Source organism: Melanerpes formicivorus, unplaced genomic scaffold (assembly GCF_026170545.1).
Source record: "Melanerpes formicivorus ecotype bairdi unplaced genomic scaffold, bMelFor1.0.p_v2 SCAF_33, whole genome shotgun sequence".
Classification (NCBI taxonomy): Eukaryota; Metazoa; Chordata; class Aves; order Piciformes; family Picidae; genus Melanerpes; species Melanerpes formicivorus.
Window position 1 is genome coordinate 4,413,192 of NW_027142385.1, and position 22,415 is coordinate 4,435,606.

General features: G+C 47.2%; 1 protein-coding gene across 5 annotated transcripts in view; it reads right to left on the bottom strand.

Moving 5' to 3' along the window:
* Positions 1 to 12,134: 12,134 nt before the first annotated feature.
* Positions 12,135 to 22,415, bottom strand: part of GAPVD1 (GTPase activating protein and VPS9 domains 1) — a 32,555-nt gene continuing 22,274 nt past the window's right edge. For all 5 annotated transcript variants that reach the window (XM_068155727.1, XM_068155726.1, XM_068155724.1 and 2 more), the window contains 8 exons: positions 21,964 to 22,093; positions 21,452 to 21,561; positions 20,679 to 20,838; positions 19,896 to 20,083; positions 18,316 to 18,529; positions 17,773 to 17,845; positions 16,732 to 16,929; positions 12,135 to 16,053 (listed from right to left, as the gene is read on the bottom strand). In XM_068155727.1, the coding sequence (XP_068011828.1) occupies positions 15,913 to 16,053; positions 16,732 to 16,929; positions 17,773 to 17,845; positions 18,316 to 18,529; positions 19,896 to 20,083; positions 20,679 to 20,838; positions 21,452 to 21,561; positions 21,964 to 22,093 (1,214 nt within the window). In that variant the 3' untranslated portion in view covers positions 12,135 to 15,912. The remainder of the gene's footprint in view (positions 16,054 to 16,731; positions 16,930 to 17,772; positions 17,846 to 18,315; positions 18,530 to 19,895; positions 20,084 to 20,678; positions 20,839 to 21,451; positions 21,562 to 21,963; positions 22,094 to 22,415) is intronic.

Below are 22,415 nucleotides of genomic sequence, written 5' to 3' on the forward strand. Positions count from 1 at the left end.
CGACACAGAGCCGGAACCCCAGTGCCCATGGACCTTCACCCAGCCTTGCTCCTCAGTGCTCCTGGAGCCAGCACTGGAGCTGCTGCTGGTGCTGCTGCCCCACGACCCCCCATGCAAGCTGGAGCTCCCGTGCCAGCCGCGCTCTGCCTTGCCCCGGTGCAAGGAGGTTAAACCGCCTGATGCAGATGCTCTCGCTGTGTGTAGGCGATCTCCTTGGCCTTCCTTGGCAGCCTGCTCCGATACTGCAAACCTTTATCCAACCTTATTGTATCAAAGATAATTTATAATGAATTAAGTATGTTTTTAGCAGCTTCTTGCCACACTTACTGCCACACTTTCACTGCCACTTCAACTTAATTAGGGAGGCCTTGCTAAAGAGATGGGAATAAATGCATCTATAGAAATATATCTATGTATAAATGAAGAAAGCAGCCACCACAGGTCAAACCAGTACTTTCAATTTATTGCCCTGGTACATTCATTTGTAAATAGCTTTGCCTTGCTGGTTTCTAAGTGCAAGGCTAATGTTGGAGTGCTTAAATTAATAGTGACGCACACCTTTCATTATTGCTATTAAATTAGGTGCTGAGCTTTGATGGATTCACTTGTTGCTGAACTAAAAACCTTATAGATGTGGGTGTGCATATCCATTTGGTTTTACAGCAAATTTAGGTCTTAATGTCAAGCCAGAGAGAGCTGAGCGAGTTCCTCCTCAGCACACTCTAATTAGCAGGACAGGCACCTCCTGCGGCCCCAGTCCTGCTCCCACAGGAATGCAGGCACAGTCTCCAGCACGGTGGTGGAAGGCACATGGTGGATCTGAGCCTGGCAGAAGGATGTGCTGTAGTAGCGAGAACAGGGAGCCCTGCACCTCATTAACGAATTTGGACTGTGTTTCAGTCATGGTATCCCTCAAGCAAAGGGGAACCAGGACCCTTAGGCGTCATTCCTGGCACTGAAGGGCTCAGTGGGTCTGTGCCACCTCCTATGGGCATCAGCTTCACAGTGCTGCAGCATTCTACCTTCCCACACCCAGAGTGTCTCAAGGAGAGATGGGCTGAAACATTAAAAAAGCCAAAAAAAAACCCCAGAGTCCCCACAGACACATGGTGTTGTGACATGCAACATCAGCACTGTCACCTCCCAAGCTGTGACTGATGTGTGCCACTGTGACACGGTCCCCTGTGACACACAGCACAGCACCAGGGAGCCTTGCACAGGGAGTCCCTCTGTCCCACACTGCCCTTGGGCTGTGGGTGGGTGTCACAGGACCCCATTCTGCCACCCTCACTGCCCTGTTTCTTATGATTAGTTTTGGGATGTCAGAGGCATCAGGAAACTCCTAAGGGGAGGAGCAGGTCTTCTCCTGGGCAAGGGAGGAGAAGAAAGGGAGGCAGTTTGGGCAGGAGATGCTTAGGTGTCTGGAGGGAGCTATGGCCAAGTGCTGGGGGTGAGCAGCAGGGCACGGTGGGGAGTGGGCAACCTCCTGCCAGGCTATTCCCATGGAAACACGGAGTGTTCCGGGGACCTGGTTCAGGTGACCGTGGGATGGGGCTGTGGGACGGAGCTGCAGGATGAGGCTGAGAGATGGAACCCAGGAGGGGGCTGCAGGATGGAGCACAGGCGAGGGTGCGGGCTGAGGAGCCTTTGTTCTGCGGCGCGGTTCCCACTCTTAGCGTGCCATCTTGAGGCGGCTGACAGCAGCCGTCCGGCTCTCGCAGCCTGCGCACTCCACCACCACAGCCCCTGTCCCTGTCCCCCAGCTGGGGACCTGCTGAGCTCCCAGAGCAGGTCACCCTGCAGGCAGCCCCAGCACCCTGCTGCCAGGACAGGAGGCTTGCCGTGCTCTGTCCTAGCAGCTCAGGAGACATTTGGGCTGCAGTGCTGGTGTGCTGCAACACTCCGGCCGTCCTTGCCCCTACGTATAGAGCAGGTCCCCATCCCTTCACACAGTGTCTGCAGCCCCGGCTCGCTTGCCCGTGCTGCTGGGAGATGCTTGACTGGCGTGTGAAAGGAGGCCACCACTGCCACAGCTTTAGGAGCCCCCAGAAGTTTGATACAGGGGAGGGAAGGTGGACACAATGGGGGCAGCTCAGCAACCCACACCTATAGAGACCCACTGGGGCCAAGGAGATGGTCAAGTGATAGGATTTTCTCCTAATGAGAGGGGTCAGATTACTCCTTTGGGGTGGAGTTTCTTAATTCTGGAGGAAAAAAAAGTTCCCAAATCCTCCACCTTGGCCCAGGCAGCAACTTTCCAGCCCCAAGCAGGACCCAGCAGTGGCATTTTCTGCCAAAAGGTTTGACCACCACCATGTTTGGATGCCCATGGATGTCTTTGCTGTGGCATAGGGCAGGCATGAACACCATGGGAGCATATATGAAATATTTCCATGGTAATTCTTTTTCCAAATGTTAAAAAATATCTATGGTATAAAATATGAACCTCTGGGTTCTTGGGCGGTTCCTTTTTCCATATTAATCCCATTGGGGAATTTCATGTCTGTTTAACAGAGTCACATTCCAGGGTTCACAAGGTCTTGGCTGTTTTAGGAGATTACTCTGGTGCGTGGGATAAAAATTCATCCCTGGGGAGCAGGAGAGGGGCTGCATGGGATGGCAACCAGTGGCAAATAGCCCCCAGTGGCCTGTAGTCCAGGGACAAGGGGACCAGCTGAGCATGTGGCCTGTCCTGCCTTCTCTCCTCGCTGTGCCCTCGCTATCATGGACTTGAATGCTCATGGCACGATGGTTCTGAATGCTGGGCTTTAATAATAATCCTTCCCCCCAGTATCAACGCCAGGATTTCTGGTGAATTAGGTTTACAAAAAGCCTCTGCAGGTCCCTTTGAAGATGATGTCCCTTCTCAAAGGCATCTCTTCCCTAGCCCCATGCACCTGCCATATCATTTGGGAAATGGGGATTGGGGCCATTTGCATCCCAGTTTGGTGCTTCTCATCATTTTGTTGCTGGGGGGGTATCAAACTCATGCCTGTGCTAAACCCTGCAACAGAAAATAGACAAACAAAGGATGAGCTGGTGGCTTCCCAGGGCTGCGACACTTCCCCTTGGCACAGGGCCCTGCTTCTTTCTTTCTAAAGCATCATTATTAGTCAATAAAAGTTAAATCCCTGCGATAAGACATCCCCCCCACTGAGGAACAGACTGATCGACTGGGAAGATCTGATAAAGCCCTAATCCAATTACTTGACAATGTTTGTTCTTTTTTAATGGGACTTTGAGGTTGGGGTTTGTAATTCTCTTGAAGAATTTTCTGCATTTTCTCTGCTCCGGGTGATAAAATAGTGCAAGCCATGGGAGGAGCAGGCATGGTGGCCAAGGCTGAGCAAAGCACTCTTCATTGCAGCCCTGCCCACAGTCATTGAGGAGCTGAGACCCCCCCCTCTGGCTGGGGCAAATCACCCCAGCTGGGGGGTCTCAGCCCCTTGGCAGTGGTGGGCAGGACTGCCAGGCAAGGGTCTTGCAGCAGAGCATCATCCAACCATGGACTCTCCAAGCAGCTGGCATCAGCAACCAGGTCACTGTTTAGCCTGAGGGACGAACATGCCCATGTCCAGAGCTGGGGCAGAGACATCTGTTCATTGCAGCTTCCCTGTGGACAATGGGGTGCCTGGGGGGATGCAGAGGAAATAGGGGGAGTGGGAGCCCTCAGGTCTCGGGGAGTTGTGTTGGCACAGGCAGCTGCCAGCATCACAATTACGGCATCACCCACCCAGCCAGGGATCTGCTGTTGCTGTCAGGGAGGAGGTGAAGTACTGGTTATTATTATTACTATTCTTTGCCCATGCTCTCCTAACACAGATTCCCACTCTGCTAACTGCTGGTGTGATGGTGTGTGCCATCCTGCCCAGTTTGATGGATCCCCTTGCAGTGGGGTCAGGAGGAGCAGGGTGTGAAGGAAGGGTGGGCAGCTGTTTTCTGTGTCATGGGCAAGGCTTGACAGGAGGTGCAGGCAGCAAACTCCCTGAGGTGGGAATGTGCTGGGTCCCATCTCCCTGTTGGTGCCTGTGTCACATGATTGCTACTTGCTGTGCTGGGAGATTTTTACATTGGATATTAGGAAAAAAATTTATTTACTGGAAGAGTGATCAGGCATTGGAACAGGCTGCCCAGGGAGATGCTGTTGTCATCATCCCTGGAGGTGCCCAAGAAATGTGTGGACATGGCACTTTGGGACATGGTTTAGTGACAGTGGTGGTGTTGCATTGACCTTTTCCAACCAACATGATTCTATGAGATGCTTCTCCGTGCCTGATGGCCCCAAGCCTTTGCTCTGGTGTCCCAAGGACCATGAGCAGGCACCTGGATGACCCTCCCTCTGCCCACACCGGTGTGCTAGGGACATGTATGTGGAGCCAGTGGTGGTGACAGGTCCCACTGGTGCTCCACCTCCAAGCCAGGACCCCACTGCCAGCAGAGATACTTGGGCATGGGCAATGCCAGACACACAACCTCCCCTTCCACGTTGCTCTTTGGCATTTTAGAGATAATAAATTGCTAATCAGCAGCCACCCCCTCCTTGGTGTCCTCTGCAGCAATGCTCCAATAATTAATTACAAACTACAATACTGATCAGCTTGCATGTTCTCCATCTGCACTGACAATCATTAACCATAATATGAAATTTATAATGTTGAGATGTGGAACCTGGTGAGATGAACTGCTCTGCTTTTTAATCAGCTTTATGGGATGATATAATGCATTGATCGACAGAGACAAGATACAGTGCATGTTCCTGTGTCTATAGCTGGGCAACCTTATTAATTTAGATTTACAAAGTTGCTTGATCTGGAGGGCAGAGAGCTAAGCAAAGGCACCTCATGCAGGACGTGGACCCCACGAGGGCAGCAGCCACAGGGGTTCTCTGGGCAGGGAGTGATTCTGGTGTTACTGTAGCCTCAGCTCACCTGGTGGCTCTGGGCAGGGCTCCTCAGAGCCCAAATGCAGGCAGGCTATGGTGACATGGGGTAACGCTGGTGCCAGGCAGGCTGAACTCTGGGATCCATCCAAGGTGACACTAGTGGGACCCCAGCGGGTCTGGCGAGCAGTGGTGCTGGTCCCAGTGCCAAGGTGCTGGGCAGCATGTGCCTGCCTGCACGTAGTGCCTGCCTGCACGTAGTGCCTGCGCTTGGCCCTGCCCGAGCCCTCCCTCCTCCCCTGAAATGCATCTGTGACTGGGGCATTGCCTTCCCAACCAGTAGGGCCCAGTGGCGGCCGGACAGCTGGTAACCATATTGGTGTGTCTTGGGCTGTCATATCGCATTTGCACGCCTGCTCTTGCTCCGCATCCGGGGAGGCTGGGGCGGTGGTTTTCAGGTCAGAGGCTGCATCCAGCACAGGAGGAAAATTCCCATTTTCCCACCAAGACTTTAACCATGAAGTGGCCCAGATTTGGCTCCTGGCCCCTGGCAGCAGCTCCACACTGTGGCCACCCTGGCACTCCCCCATTCCCCGAGCTTCGAGCCAGCACCAGCTGGCCACGGCTCACCCCTCCAGACAGTGTCCATCCCGAGGTGGCAATGGAGGGGCCGGAAGGGCTGCAGGCAGTAGCAAGGGGGCTCACTCTGTGCTGGGGTTTTGGAGTAGGCATTGTCAGAAAATTTGGTTTCATTCTTGTAATTTGAAAGTGTAACTAATAAAAGTAACGGAGGAGCTGTGGTACAGCTAAGCTCCTGTTAGGCACTTGATTTAATAGTACATGACGTTTTGATTAAAAAATTAGCTCTATATAATATCAATAGAGCACACGTTAAAAGGATTAAGAACTGGCTGACTGACAGGTCTCAGAAAGTAGATGTCAATGGGGAATCATCATCAAATGATGATGTTCAACATTTTCATCCATGATCTAGATGTAAATATGAAATCAGTGCTGATAAGATTTGGGATGACAAGGATTAGTGGGGAGGTGGGAACGCTGATGAGGGAAGGCTGCGGGGGCTACAGGAGGCTGAGACCGTGCCCTGCACAAAGAGGCTCCCAACCTTGGAGCAATGGGGAGCTGAGGACAGCAGAGCCCCATGAGAGATGGGAATGTGGAGTTCTGGGAGTTACCATAGTCTTGACCTGAGCGGCACAGGAGTCCTGCTCCTTCAGCTGGAGGTGGGTGCAGAGCAAGGCAGGAGGGAGCCAGGGGGAACTGCACCCCATTCCTCTGCACAACGGAGTTTTGCCAGGGTGCAGCTGCTTGGACAGCCAGGGCAGCAGTTTCTAATGTGGAAAGGGTAATGAGGGCATTCCAAGGGAGGGACCAGCAAAGGTTTAGTACTGGGAAAGTGATAAAAAGCTGAAGGATCAGAGTATTTCTGGGTGAGCCCAGCCAGGAGCATCACTCTGCCCTGAGCACCATGGTGGAGGCAATGGGCACCCAACCCATGGCTGCCTGGAAGTGGGTGCCTGACTGGCTGCCCTGGAGTGTTGCACACACACATGGGTCACCCTTGATCAGACCCCAGCTGCTTGTTCCACAGTGAGCAGCAGGTCCATGTGGTCCCACAGGGATGCAATAGCCACAACAAGAGGCCAGGGTTCAGTTGCCCACCCCACAGCCCATGCCTGCCATGCATCCTCCACAAGAGATCATTGATGCAAAGATTCATGCATGAAATGTGAGCTTATGAGGCACAGAATATCACACCTAACACCTCCCAAAACAGCTGAAGCCACCACCAGCCCCTAGCCCTCAGCATCCGCAGCTACTACCTCAGCTGCAGGTTCAGGTGCTGTGTTTCTTCGGGTGATGTATGAGAAGGAAAATCGGCAGCTAACCAGCAGCTCCACCTCGCATCAGTGCTGTGCTGGGAAGAGCAGCAGCCACCTCTGCTGGAACTGCAAGCTGGAAGGCTCATTGCACCCTGGCCTGAGAGTGGCCTCTGTGGGCAGCAGCAGCTGCCTTGCCAATGAGAGTGACTCCTGTACCCATGGGATGGGCATGGCACACCCAGGAATCCCTCAGGACCCCTCTTGCACACCATTCCTGCACATCATCTAATTATGAGCAGAGAGGATTTAGCTGAGCTTTTGGGGAGGTATCTGTCACAACATGTCCTAAGCTGTCAAGGCTGCCACTGTGAAAGAAGCTGTAGAGACACAGACACCCTAAACAGCTCAGGAGGCAGCTCTGAGGCCAGAGCAATGGCTGGGGAGCAGTAATGCCATGAGAACCTGTGAGATCCTGGTGCCAGTGCCAGCATGGGCCAGGGTGCTGAGGCTGCTTTTCGTCTGCTGTCTTTAGCAGCTGTGAATTTTTGAAAGGCAAATCTTTATCAGTGCAGGGAGGGCTCCAAACCCACATTAATTCCCAATTGTGAATGCTTTCAATTAGTGGATGCAGGCTCTCAGCCTGCTGGATGTGTTCATTAGTGACATGGCCTTGTCGCTCAGTGACAAGCTGATGACAAACTCGTCTGAGGGACACACAGCGTTTGGCTGTGGCACAGTGCTGCATTAGCAGGGGTAAAAGGACCAGAAGGTGAGGTGGCCCTGGTGCCTGCAGTAGAACAGGGACATGCTTACACCACTAGGTGCATACACACACAGGGACCCAGGGGGACAGTAGAGCTTCAATACTGCCTAACCAGTAGAGGAGCCACCCCTGTCCTCAGCTCAGCACATCCATCACCAGGAGAGGCATTTGCAGAGCCCTGGAGCCACCATGAGTGCTGAGTCCTTTAAACCCTGATGAGCAGATGGCCACAAGCCCCCTTTAGAGACACCTGGCAAGAGAAGGACACATCCTGATCCCAGCTGGGGGCAAGGGGAGAAAAACCATGGGTCTTTCAGTACTTCTGCAGGGCAGGAGCTGAGGGAACCCACCTGCCCAGAAGACTCATTTCAGCACAGCCATGGCACTGCTGGAACTCAGCCCCCAGCAGAGGATTTACTGCTGGGCATCACTGCCTGCCTGGCGTGGCTCAGTGAGCTCCCAGCTCTGAGTGTCCGTGGCAGCCCGGTAAAGGCTTTGCACTTCCCCAGGGCTTGCCTGGCCCAATAAAAGATTATCAGCTAAATAAAACAAGAAGTGAGTGATGCCACTATGCCCTGTTGGATTGAAATTGTGTGAGCAAAGTGGTTTTCTTGGGGAGATTTATTTCCTCTGCTGGCTGCAGCCAGCCAGCCCAGCAGAGAGAATGAGCCTCTCGCTCCGAGGCCACTGCTCCCTCCTGCAGTCAGCACTCAGCTTTTATTTCATTTTTGAGGAAATCAGAACAATAAAGGAAATACAAACAGAGATTCAGCTATCACCAAGCACAAGAAGCACATGTCTGTGCACACACATGCTCACCAGCACACAAACTACATGCTCCAGGCCCTGTTCTCTCACCACACCAGCCCCCAAAACCCCACCTGTCACCCACAGCCAGAGCCAGAAGGGCAATGCCATGCTAGTGAGAATGCCTCCTGCTGTGGCCTGGACCCATCAGCTGCGCAGCCAGGAAAGTGTTGGCACCCATCCCACCATCTGCCTATGCCAGTGACACAGCAGGGCACCAGCTGGGGACTTTTTGCCCCAAAACCTGGAGAAGGAAGGCACAGGCAGTGGTTACAGAGGGCAGCAGAAGTGACTGTGCTGGATGAACTCACAGCCAGAGCTGTTTGAGTTAAAGCAGAACCAGCTGTTATCGTGTCTGCTGGCCCTGGGAGTCAAAGCCAAGCAGCAGCTCAGCAGGTGCTTTGCTTTGCTCTGGACCAGCCACCAGTGGCTGCCAGGCAGAGGATGGCATGGCTGGTGTCTCCTCCACCCCAGTGAGCTCATTGCCCTGCAGTAGGTACCATCACTCACACTTCTGGTGCCAAACACTCACAGAGGCTGCACACTGGGCAAGGACAAACCCTCAGAGCCTCAGGGAGCTCCTCAGATGAAGCCATGGTCTCTGCCATGGGCAGCTGCTGCTGATGTGGGACAGATCTCAGGGGTTTTGCCATGCCACAGCCTGCTGGGAATTTCCATGACACCAAACACAACACTAGAGAATATCAAATGATCCTCCTATGACAGTATAGCACAAATGGAGTCTGAAGCCACTCCCCATCAGCTGTCCTGCTGCAAGCTTCAGTTTCAGATACAGGCCTCCTGTAATGACCAGGCACTGGTACCTGCTCCCACTGAGCCCCACTCCCTGAAAAGCATCATTAGATCCCCAGTAATTGTAAATATTGCAGAGTGCTCACCTCAGCAGTCCTGCTGAATTTTGCTTTCAACATCTGCAGCCCAATAAATCTCTGTCTCCTTCAGGTGAACTGTGCTCCCTGCTTGGGCTCCAATTTACATCCCTCAGCACCACCACCCCAGCAGGGTCTCGCTGCCAGTCTGGGTCACCGCAGCTGCAGGGACAGGGAGGGACCTGCCAGCCTCCCAGGCGCCACAGGCAGCCCTGACCCTGCCAGCGCCAAGCAGCCACACTGCAGTGGGCCTGGTGGCCACCGGCACCATTCACTTTGTGCCAAAACCTTCTACTCACCAGACCTTCACTGGGCTGCCTTTTTTTGTTTTTAATTGTTTTCAAAACAGACTTCATGTGGTCCCAAAATGAGACCATGATTGTAAATTAAAGTGTAATTAGCCTTTACGCTTTTATATTCATTAACTCTTCTCTGTTAATGATGCAGAGGCTGGAGCACAAACCCAGCATTATGAAACCACATCCAGGAAATAAAATAGTGATTTAGATAATGGCCAGAATGTATTGCTACTTACACATAATTAAACAAATGCTCAATTTACACTTGGAAACATGAATGAATGTTGATTAACCCCAGCCCAACGACTCTGCTGGCGAGGTGGTTAAGTGGCTGCACTGCCAGTGGGGCTGGTAGTGGTGGGCAGCAGCGGGCAGGGCACTCACTGTCGGACACACACCTGCCCAGCCCAGGTGCTGCGGCGTGGCTGAACTGACCTGCACCCACGTCCATGGCTGCCTGGATGGCTCCTGCTCTGCAGGCTGGTGCCAAAAGCCACCCACCTCCGCAGTAACAATGTCCCTGCCCTCACATGGACAGGGGTTGTTCCCAGGAGCACCACGGCCAATGCCATGGCAGGGCTGTATCAAGCTCCTCATGGAGCAGCAGGGGCAGTGGGGCTGGAGGTGCCAGCATAGATGCCAATGGGATCTGATGTGGCATCACCTTTGCTCCAGGCCAAGGAGCACCATGGGCCAGGGGGTGCATGGGGTCTGCCCCTGATCCAGCACAGGCTTTATCTCCCATCCTCCAGCGCCTCCTGCCCTCCAAATGTGCCAGTTTCTATGGAGACATCGTCTCTTTAGCACAGGAGGAGCCTAATGAAGTCCACTTGTGCAGGAAAATGGTATTTTCTGCTGCAGATATGGATGGGAGGAGCCCAGGCAGGGGGAAAGGTGCCAGGCCTCCTGCTCCATCTCCCATCAGGACAGCACAGCACCCTAGGCTCTGTGCCCAGTGTCACTGCTGTGCCAAAAGCAGGGGCTTTCATGGTTGTCCTGGTGATGTCCTGACCCACAGGGCAAGAGGTGCCATCCACTATGGGCCAGATCTGCTACCTAGCCATAAGCCATGTCCAGGGAATGGAGCTGTTCACAGGGACAGCTCAAGCTCCCCCATAAGGAGTTAGTGGATCTGATCTGGTACCCCTGGTACACAGCAAGGCCCCTGTGGCTGGCCATGGGCTCCCAGTCAGGACAAGACAGGGGTGCAAACTGGTAGTGTGTGTGACCACCATGGCACTACAAAGGTGTGATCTCTCCTGGAGCCAGACTTCAGGTTGTGCTGGTAACAAGTGAGCAAAAGTACAGGAATCAGGGGATTGGTGTGGATGTAGATCAACCCCTGGAGAACCTCACAACCCACTGGGGCTGTTGTGCCCCAAAGGCCTGGCTCCAGGCTGCCCACATCGCCCAACAGGTTGATGAGGGCAGGACATAGCAGCTGGAAGCATCCACACTGCTCCTGCTCTCCAACTGTGTTTCTGTCCCAGCACCTCGCACATCCCTTGGTCCTGCAGCGACTGATGAGAGGGTGGTGGTGTGGTGTGTCGAGACCTCTGCTCCCAGGGACTCCCTGTTCATGGATCGTTGACTCAACAGGCCATAATGGCTCCATCTATCGGGGTCAATACGGGTGCCTTTGACACATGATAGACAATAATTGCTCCTGCTTAGAGACTTTTCAGTTCATGGATCATTGACCTGATGGGCTGTAACAGCTCGCAAGGAGACTGCACACCCCTGTGCTTAAATGCCCTCAGGAGCAACTGGCTGCATAAAGCCACAGCACGGGACCTCCTGAAACATGCTCTCCTCAAAAAACATGCTCCCCAACACATTACCACAGACCTTGGGAGCATGGAAGTCCTCTCAGTATCATGGCCATGGAGGAGATGCCACAGCAGGAGATGCAGAAACCCAGGAGGAAAGGCCAGTGTGTCCCTGCATCCCTCCAGCACCAGGGGATGGGAACCATGGTGCACATAGACGAGTTCACCTCCCCGAGGTCTGCAGACTGGAGCTCCCCTATCCAACGGCAACTTCCAGGTATATGATTTAATGAAAGGCACAATAAGAAGTGAAACAATTAGAATTTCTGCCTCATTATCATGGTAATCTTATCAGTCGGATAATGAGGTATTAATGGAGATTTAATGTGCCTCTCATAACAGAATCCCTTGGAGAAAACACATAAGGAAATTGCTGTAAATCCACTTAATGATGGAAAGGTCCCCAAACACCATATTCCAGAGGATGAAAAATGCTGGATGCAAATGAGAGAGAATCAAGGTCAATAACACTGCAGGGACCATACCACTGCCGTTGTGCATCCGCCCTGCTCCCGCCGCTTCCTGTTCAGGGCGGTTGGGCGAAGCAGCAGGAGCAGGGTGGATGCACCATGGCTGTTGAGATTCTACTGTTGAGCTACTAGGAGAGTAACTAAGCAGCTCTGTGTTAAGCAGCTAACTCAGTGGAGTAGCCTCTCCCATTAATTGGACTTTGTTTCTTTTTTGTCACTGGCTGCACGTGCAAAAGGAGGTCTGAGGATGCAACACAGCAGCGATACCGAGTGGGGGAACCAGGTGAAGTTAGTGGTGAGTTGCTCACGGGGGCAATGGCATCTCCAGCACAAGGCAGAAACATGAAACCCAGGCGGTTAAACTGCTCTCCTTTTAATCAGTTTTTACAGAATAATACATTAATAATCACGTTAGAGACAAGATGGGGTTCCTGTATACAAGATTGTGCAAGCTCATTAATTTAGGTTTATAAAGGCTTTACCAGTTTCAAAGAGGAGAGGCAGTACAAAGCTTTTAAATAGAGGTAAAGCACAATTAAAAGGTACAGAACACACACTACTAACTCAGCAGAGATTAATTCTCAAGTAGTACAGGCTCAACCAAGTCACCAGCTGTTACCCAAACAGGAGCACTCTTTCCCTTCCTTATTCACTGCTTTCCTGCTGCTCCAGCTCTCCCATCATGCTGCTGGTCGAGGGCTGCACAGTCTGCATGGCAGCTCGGCCACACAAGTTACACTCGAGCCACACTCACACGTCCCACTCTCCTGGAGCACTGCTGTCCAACAGGCTGGGCTCCTGCCCCTCCTGCCCTGCCCCTTCCCCTCACACCACTCAGAGCTAACACAGCAGCAAGTTCTCCAGCTTCTGTGAGAATGTGGCTTAACACAACACTAATGTTTCCAAGCGGTAGGAACCAACGCTGCTCTCACCAGCAACTCACCCACAGCAACAGGATCATATTCGTGGCTTTTTTTCCTGAAATTTATGGCAGTTACATTCAGCATTTGGTAGTATAAGGTTTTCAAAACAAAAACTTTTCAACTCAAATACTTGATAGGCCATACACATTCCAACTCTCTTTAAAGGAGATTTGAAAAAGCTTCAAAGAGAACTCTCATTTAGGGTTAGAAGCAAAAAAGGAATCTTCCTAGGGGTAAAAACCCCCCAGGCCTTTCCTTTCACTCCTCTATCCAAAAAAGGCAAACACCACCTCTGTAATATCAACAGGCACAGCCACACCATCGTTTAATGTGGCAGCTCCTCCAGACATGCCAACAGCCAGTGCTGAAGTCAACAACTGAGCCTGAAGTCCACGACTGCAATCTGCTACCCACCACCTCTCCCCCTCCCCTCTCCTCCACTCATCCTTCAGTGGCTGAAGTAATTTAATTAACAGAAAGCACCAAGTTCACAGCAACAGGTACATGGTGGCTGGCACCTTTTGGCAGCAGTTCTGTTACTTTTGGTCCTTTATGCACTGTCTTTTCACCTTTACTGTTGCACACCGAAACCTAACAACATCACTTCCTATACATGAAATTCATCATTTTAAAACAAAACGTTACTGGACACCAGGAGAAACTAGTAAGAGGACATTACAGGAAGCTTTTTAATTCTTTGGAAATCTAATTTACTAACTACACCTACCAAGACTATATGAAGGACTTTCAGAGTAGGTTGAAGGAAAAAAAAAACAAAGGACCATCTTGCTTTGAAGACTCTCAGCTCATCTGGGGCTCGTTGCAATGCTTACTGCTTTTAAAATAACTAAATAGTAAGTAAAAAAAGACTCCAGTTCTTTTAAGTATTCTTCTATGTAGCAAAAGAAAAAGTGGTAAAACCTGTGAAGGAAATGGTTCTTGCTGCTTCTGTAAAGGAGAGCAAAGCTGAAGGACCTGATGGTGCTGATCAAATCCTGCCTGCCAAGTCTGCAAACAGAAACGGGGTGCAGGGTAACCACCAGCTCAAGTGTCTTTGTGCCTTCACTAAGATTGTTGCACAATGCTCTCCTCGACTAAAACCCAGACTGAGGACTGAAAGAACTTTCATACATCGGCCTTAACATCTCAGACATTCAAGTAATAATTTAGTGTTACAGGACACTTCAATATATATAATTTCATATTGCTTTTAGATATGATCTGGCCATATCTTCAAGGGCATATTTGTGCTTCACTGCTGAGTGTTATTGGTCAGGGCTGTGCTTCCAATACAAAGTTAGGTGTTCAGCACCAAATACCCATCAAGGCTAAATAACTGGAATATTGCAACGTTACACAGACTGAGTTACCACAGTAAGGCAGATCAGAAGAGTTTTGTTTTGACTGAGCATTGCTCCTCCACACAATAAAGTCTCTAATAGAGGAGAAAAACTATAAACAAAAGAAAAAAGTTACCCTCTCACCTGTGATTAGTTTGGCAAAATGCTATACTGAATTATGTTTTAGAGTCCCAGAAAGTGAGCTTCTTTTAATTATGCCTTGACAAGTAGCACAGCCAAAACAAGCACTTGATACTTGACAGAAATTGCTCTAATTTCAATTCAAATTTTCCCAAGTATTAGTTACTTATGGGTTTTAATCATAAAAAAAAGAAAATAAAAGGAAACAAAACAAAGCAAACTAACCCAGAGAAAAACCCAAACCAACCCACCCCAAAAGAAAAATCTTACTTTGAAAAGAACAATAGAAATATTTTCTTTCCTTCACCACTCACAGACACCAAGTCTCAACACATCCCTCTGTCAGAAGTGCAACGAACTCTCTGGGAAGAGCAAGAAATAATACTGACATGAAAAAGGTCAATGCTCACTGTCCTTTTTCACTGTAACTGTAGCCAAAAAAAGAACAGTGAGTCCTTGTGTACAGGTAACAACCACTGGCCATCGCTCAGACCATCTCATCCATGAAAAAAATCCATGTGGGGTTTGTGCATAAAAACTTCTTTTCAATTGGTAATCACCAGTTTAAGGGGAAGGTGGGGTGAGAAGTCTATAAAACACCCTGAACTGATGTTATGATATGTTTCATAAAGAACAGTGTTATAGTTTAAAATATTTTATATGAACAGTAAAACTTGCACTGCTGCATAGCAGACAACACAGAGAACATTTAGTAAAAACATTCACTGAAACCCCTGGCATATGTATTTAATGTCACTAATCAAAATATATATTACAGTCCAAGGTTCTGTTAAGGATCTCTGTTTGGGGTTTGTACAGTATACACAATATATCAGAAAAAATATTACAGTAAGGTATTTTATTTCTCCTTTTTCTTTTTTTATATTAGACTTATCTATTGTAACTTACAGTCCCTCTCCTCTATATATCCAAATCCCCCAAGCACCCTAATGCCCTAGCCAAAAAGTGTTTAGCTATCTAACAAGCCCCTGCTATTATAAATTCCAGTTTTAGAAACTTCAGTCATCTTAATTACATTTTAATAAATAGTTCAGTTTGCCCTTTTTTAAATCTTAGCCTTTCAAGGAAGTCCTTTCATTACCAAAACACAGTATGTCACAACCTGTTAGAGGTCAGAGAGGCTTTTGCTTGTTTATTCAAAGGATAATGAGTCCAAAGATAATTGCAATGCATTAAATATAGTTATAGAATATTTACACTGTCCTCTTGGATTTTAAATGTAGGTGAAATACAACTGAGAACTAATGTCAGCTACTATAAACTTTCAGTGTGGCTGGTGTTTTGTTAATAAAAGGTGTATCAAGCTAGAAAGTGTACTAAGTGGTTGCCCTGATTCTTCTTGTCTCAGTTTTCTGTTAGAAATTAAACAAAGTGAACTATTCACGTGAGTAAGAATTTAGGAAGAGAGTGGGAGGGGGGGAAGTATGAAGAATTTTCTGGGTGTTTTGAGATTCCAAAATACCTGAAAACTGTGGTCCCTTTCGCAGTGCCAGTATCTACAGGGGAGAAAAATGCAACCAAAAGAGAAGAGGGGGGAAAAAAAAAAAAAATCTGTTAAATTAATTTGATTAGTAAAGGTGTGTTTTAAAATGCCTCAATTCTGTACAGTATTATACATGGAAAGTCTCTTCTTCAGCTTTTGCAGCTGTTGTACATTCTTAGACACTCTTCTTCTGCTAACAGTCTGCCCAGACACGTGCTGTGTGTTACTTGCGGTCGTCGATAGTTTTGATGAACTCGACTGCTGCTGTGAACTGCATCCACCAGTATGACTCTTCTCCAGACAAACAGTTGGCATAGAAACTACTGATGTACTGAACAGTGGACAGCAAGCAAGGTGGATTTGCCTGAGGGTTAAAGAAAGAGATGCTCATGGCTTGTTGGCAGAGCTGAACAGAAAACATTACGGATATAGAATAGAAATGCACTGATCCTCACACACTCATAAAATGTGATGGGTCTGTAGGGTAGGGACTGCTTAGCCAGACCACTACCATTTCACACACTCAGAAGGCATCAGACTTTGTGAAAGGAACAATTTTTGGAAAGGAAAGATGACTAGCAGGCCAAGAGAAAGAAGGCTAACACTGGCAGAATCTATAAAAGTCATCAAGGTTTTCAACTGGTGGAAAAGTCTGGCCTTTTGCACCTGAGACATGACAGCCTCCACACACTTGCACGTCAAAAAATTCAGCAACACAAGACAAGTCAGTCCTAAGGGTGGATCTTGGCCCTGACAGAGGACAGCATTAAGCAGACAGAGATGGTAGATGCTGGTGTTCATACCTCAAAAACCCCCCACTCCACACACAGTGTTTGCACACCCATTTCCATGGTTCCAAATGCAAAGTTTGCTTGGATTCAAACCCCATAACCACATTTCAGATGTTTCTATTTAAAGCTGCTGAATTAGATCTGGTTTTGAGTCTACATGCTCCCAGTTACCCACAGTATTTTTCTTCCTCAAACTTACATGTTTGTTGCAAGAATTAGCTGGGGTTTGTGATCTTTGAAACAGAGCTCACCTTTATGAGGACAAAGACCAGAACAGGAACAAAATCATCTGCCCCAGGTACTGAATCTTCATTTGCCAGACTAAGCAGGTTCATGATGGTTGAACACATTCGCAGGATACACTGAACTTTGTCTCGGGGGGTTTTGTAAGCGCTTATTGTGCGGATTTCAGACTGTGCAGATGGCCACGGTGCCTCCCGGAGATATACCTAGTTAAAAAAACCAACATGCTGCCAATTCCTGTTTGTCCAAGCTACTGAAGTACCAGAGACTTGCAGGCAGGAGTAAGGCTTTGGAGAGATGGAAAGCTTTAACTCAAGACGGTTGTGTTACACTCACAATGAAGGTGGCTTCCCCACTGTGTCATAAAAACAAAAACCACAAGGAGCCAGCACTCTGCATGCAACTAACACGATTAGCCTGAGCTGCCTCCTGAATTCTCTAGTACTCTGTTTCAAATTAAGGCAGAGCTGCAGGTCTGTCTTCCTCAGCAACAGCTTTAGGAACTCACCATTTTGAGTCAGACACTTCAAGTACTGAACTGAGGACTTGAAAAGCTGCAAAACATCCAGCCTCTGACAGGCTCCTTAAATCTACCAACCTGCTTTAAGTTATCCTATTAACCATGAGAAAAGTGAAAGCACTGGGCAAGTTCACAAATGTACAAGGTTCCATTAATTCTGCCTAGCGCAGGAAGCTAACTTGACAGCTGTAACCACAGCTATGGCATATATATCACATTAGAAGTATAAAGGATTCAAATCTTGCCTTTTGAAGCAAATTATCAGAAAGTTACTGCATCTTAGCACAGCATAGTATTAGTTCTTAAGTCTTAGTGTCAGCACACAGGTAGCAAAATCAGAAAGAAATTGATTTGGAAGGATCAGTCAGTGGATGACACCAAGGCATGGGTACAGCACATTTTTCCTGCAGCGTATTCCAGCTGTCACAGATAGAAAAGCAACACTTCCAAATGTAAAACAAAGCAACCCTCTCCCCATCCCAAACAGAATCAAAACCAAGCACAAGTCAAGGAAAGGAGAAGTAGTTACCTCAGGTATCTGAAGTGCTTTGTGGTTTGCAGTCACTACTTTAGATAACCTATGTATGTGCTCATGAAGGACCCTGAAAACAGAAAAATCAAAAGTGAAAAGCAAGCAGCAGCCAGGCAGCGGTCCCTTGGGGCTTCCCACTACTTTTAAGTTTGACACTACGAGACAGATCTATAGGAATGCATAGCATCGTGTTCCAAAGCAAAAAACTTGAAATGCATGGAACATACTCTACCCAAAACAGAAAATGGAAGTAGTCCTGAAGCAGATTAGGTCATTCTCTCAGCATACACACTTGAGATCTGAAAGTCTGCATCTCAAGTTGTTGCATTTAAAATTTGTTTCTGTTCTATTGGTTGGTTGTAAATATAAACTTCTGCACAGGAAGATAAAGCACTTTCTTGTTCTTTCACAAAACATTCTCAAAGGAAACAAGAGTCTGGCATGGCTGACTTAATCAAGTCTGTCACATGAAGGCGGTAAAGCTTCTATCTGCACCCACTGCAAAAGCAAAACCAGGAACTTGAAATGCCATGAACTTACTGGTCACGCAGGATGTCTCCATCCTGGTTAGGGTAGAACGCGAGTTTGAAGATCCGATTCATCACACTGCGCTCTATCGCTAACTGTGCGTCCTGGAGCTGCTCTTCACTGGCGTTCTGCCATATGGCATCCTGAGCCATAGCCCCATATAAGAACTGCAGAAAGTCCTCAACTTGCGCTGTTTTATCATCTGCTGCTGTGAGTTTCTGGAAGTCTGATAAAAAGTAAAAAGAACAAGAATATTTGGTTAAGTGAAAAACATTCTTTCTGGTAAGCTTTTCGGGAAAGAAGAGCCCAGAATCTACTTCAGACTTCCTGCCAGGCACCACTGAGGCTCTGGTTTACCCACACCCCTGTAAGGGAAACACAAGCAGGAACACATGAAATAAATGGAAGACTTAAAGGAAAAGCATACAGAACACAATTAGCAAAGCATATGGACAAAATACTACTTGATACTGTGTTAATCACTCCCTCTGCAGCACCAGCTCTCATGCCTTCCTTCAGCCACCCACAGAGATAACACTCAGAACAATCACCAGAAGTCGCTGGCAGGAACCAGCACATGCGAAGTTGTCAGATGGTAAAAAGGAGGGAGCAGGGGAAGGTATCAAGAAAACCCATGTGTGCCATTTCCTACCCCTACCTTTATTGAGTATGCATAGTTGCAACATTCGTATTTATCTACAAAACACAGAATGAGTGATGCAGCCAAGTTAATGCAGCATGACCAAATCATTGGCCATTCACTTGCTTCATATTTATAGCACTCCACACCAGAAGACAACTGCCACTCACATCTGTCAGCAGCCTCAATGCCACAGTTGCCAATTTCTCTTTTAGATCATCCAGAAATAGCTGTTGCCTTTCTGTTCAATAAAAGGGCTTTAACTCCTTCCTGGGTCACTGAATCTTATTATCAGATCTTTAATCTCACTATATATAAATTCTCACATTCATTCCAGCCTATCCAGGCACACATAATGTGCCACAGTACATGCTCCAGGAGCAAGAACTGACTCCAAATTTCTTACATACTTCGTTAAGGCAGCTACATGCATAGAGAACATATAAACAGTTTGTGTTTAAGTGACTTTCTTTTGAGAGAGTTGTCTTCTAGTGCTGCTATCCCTTACACTATGATGGTTTTGAATCTTTGATTCATTTCATTCATACTACTATTATTTTCCATGTCCTTCTCGGTGCAGCCACAGATTCTGGACTGAGGATTGAATGCTGCACTTTAATTTATAAGTAGATCTAAAATAATTAGTAGTATTCATGCTTCTTTCCTGGGGCAGATGCTATATAATATGATCAAGAATAACTTTTTAGACCAGGTGGTGCCAAATTACCTTCGTTCTCTTAGCCCATGAAAACTGCAGACAATTACCATGGCCTAGCTGACACAACACACTGTCAAATCACAGTAATCTGTCTCTTTGAGCCATTAATTCACCACCTGAAATTCAAACTGCTTTAGGAATCTTCTCCTCAGATCAGACGCTGCATTTTAAAACATTAACCTGAGCCAGAACCTGAATATAAAATACAAACATTCCTGTCTGCATTAATCTTACCTTGAATAAACTCCCTTATTTTCTTTTCTTTGCTCTCTAGCAGTAACCTCACACACACTGTAGTGAAGTATCTGTTGGCCACTTCTTTATCTCGCAGAACTCTTTGCAACAGCCTTTCCAAGTGAGCCTGTGTTGTTTGCAGGCCTTGGCGACATCGAGTTAAATAAGCAATATATGGAGCTCTTTTCCTGAAATAGAGTGCTCTACATTAGATTCTTAATAAAGATAGAAGCTAACAGCTTTACAAACTGTTAAGTTGTAATGCAAGAAGACTCTTCAACCAGTTGTTTCAAAAACAACGATAAGGCCTGAATTTGGAAGCTCTGCCTTACATAGATTCATGTGACTGGATTCACTGTCCTTGCAGCACTCCAGAATCCTCAACTAAAGCAAATTCCAAACAGCAGATCTTGTGTTAGAGCTGAACATTAGTCATAAACATGGATTAAATCAATTTGTGGCTATCTAGACTGACTTAAGGTCCAAGCCTTTTTAGGCCATTTGCAGACAGGTGAGACAATTCCATCATCCATCATCAGGTGCCATGGGTTAGTTGTTTGGGTGGGTTGGATTGGTTGATGGGTTGGACGCGATGATCTTGAAGGTCTCTTCCAACCTCATTTGGTTTATTCTAAGTTTATTCTAAGTTTATTTTGTGGGAAACCAGAGGTGTAGTAACCTGATTTGGTAAAGCACAATTTCAACTAAAAGGGATCTACCCAGATCTGCCAGTGAATAAATACACACATTTGGAAACTCATTAACAGATCTTGAACAAACTACCTATAGTCCTCTGCAATAGATGCCAGCAGCTTTCGACAGGTCCTGTTATCAAAGCGGCTTACACAGCGCATTGTCTCTTGAAGCTGGGCCATCAAGTTCTTGTCTTGGAGGTTAATAGCTTCAGCTAGCTGAACTTTCAAGAAGCACACAATTTCATTATCTAATAAAGAACAAAGGAAAATTATTAAGGTAAGGAAATGCAGACATGGTGAAACCAAAGCTTTTTGAATATGGGAAACAGAGCTTACAAGAAGAAGATAAATAACAAGAAATGTGCTTTAGAGAAAATTTGCTTTTCTTTTTGAATTTTCTAGGCATCAAGGACTAAGTTTTCAAATTACTGTTTTATTTAGTATTTAGAACTATTCTGAAACATGAGAAATTCACCTGTCTACAAATAAACCTATAATGAATGGAGGGATGCAAATGCAATATACTAAGTCAACATAAAGACTCAGAGTATCATTCAAGTTACTCTCCCAGTACTGTAGAACAATTCCCAACAGGACATGTATTTTGAAAGTCTAGTCTACAACTTCAGGCTCTACCTGCACTGTATCTGAGATACTTCACTACAAAAAAAAACAATTAGACCAGATTTAGTTGGCAAGCTTGTTTGTGGAGTAAGAAAGAAAACAATCTGGGGGGCAAAAAGTGGCCTATGCCTTCTGTTTCTATGCCAAACAGAGGTTACCATAAATGGTGCAGAACACATACCATTGGATGGGGGAAAAGAAGAGACACATACAATACAAAATATAAAGAACATTTACCTTCAGGGTCTGTGTGGTCTGGTAGACCATTCCTTGTTGAATGTGTCAACATGGGGAAGGCAACAGAATCTGCTGAACAAAGAGCCAATCTCAATTTCTTCTTTGCATCCCTAAAAGAGTGAAAATATTTTCTTAAAGTTGCTGCAAGGTTTGCTTCTTTAATAAGCAAACTTCACTGTGCGGCAGGGCTGTTTATTTAAATACCTCCTAAAAGTAACTTAACATGATTTTAATATGCCAATGTTGTCAAGACTTCAGAACATCAGCTCTTTTGATACAGAACCTAGACCAGTTGCAAAGGAATTTTCCCAAACACTGAACTGCTCTGCTCTCCCAGGTTACAACACCCTCTCCCCCTTATCACTGGAAATATGACAGCCTGAGATGCTTAAAACTAAAAGCACTTAACAGTTTACAACTGATGCACACTAAGATTGTTGTGGGAACCAATCACAAAACTTCAGCTTTTACTTCTACTTTGTGGCTAAGATTAAACCTGCAAATATATTTACCTATAGGAGAAAGCAGAACTTTGTGGCTGTGCTACTTGACTGGCAGAGTCTGGGAGATCATCCGCAGACATGTTTTGCAAAGCCTCCTCACGTGGAGAGTCATGCATGCTCTCACCGTCCCCCAGAGCCTCTGTGGAAATGAAAGAAACATTACACTTGAAGAGAGGAGGCAGAATGAGAAACCAGACTAATATTATCTATTTTCTTCTTGTTATTCTAAGGTCAGGGTGGGGAATGGAGACAGCAAATCAAACCACTTGTTCTGAATAAGTGAAAAAAGTGTATTAAAAATATACAATCTATAAGTCACTAAATAGTTTGGAAGGAAATATACTTCTTCAGAATCCATGGAAAAAAAAACCCAAACAACTGGTGAGAGATGTGCTAACAAAACCAAATTATCTGAATGGCAATAGGAAAGAGCTGTCCTTGGGAACTCTGATTTAATCCCC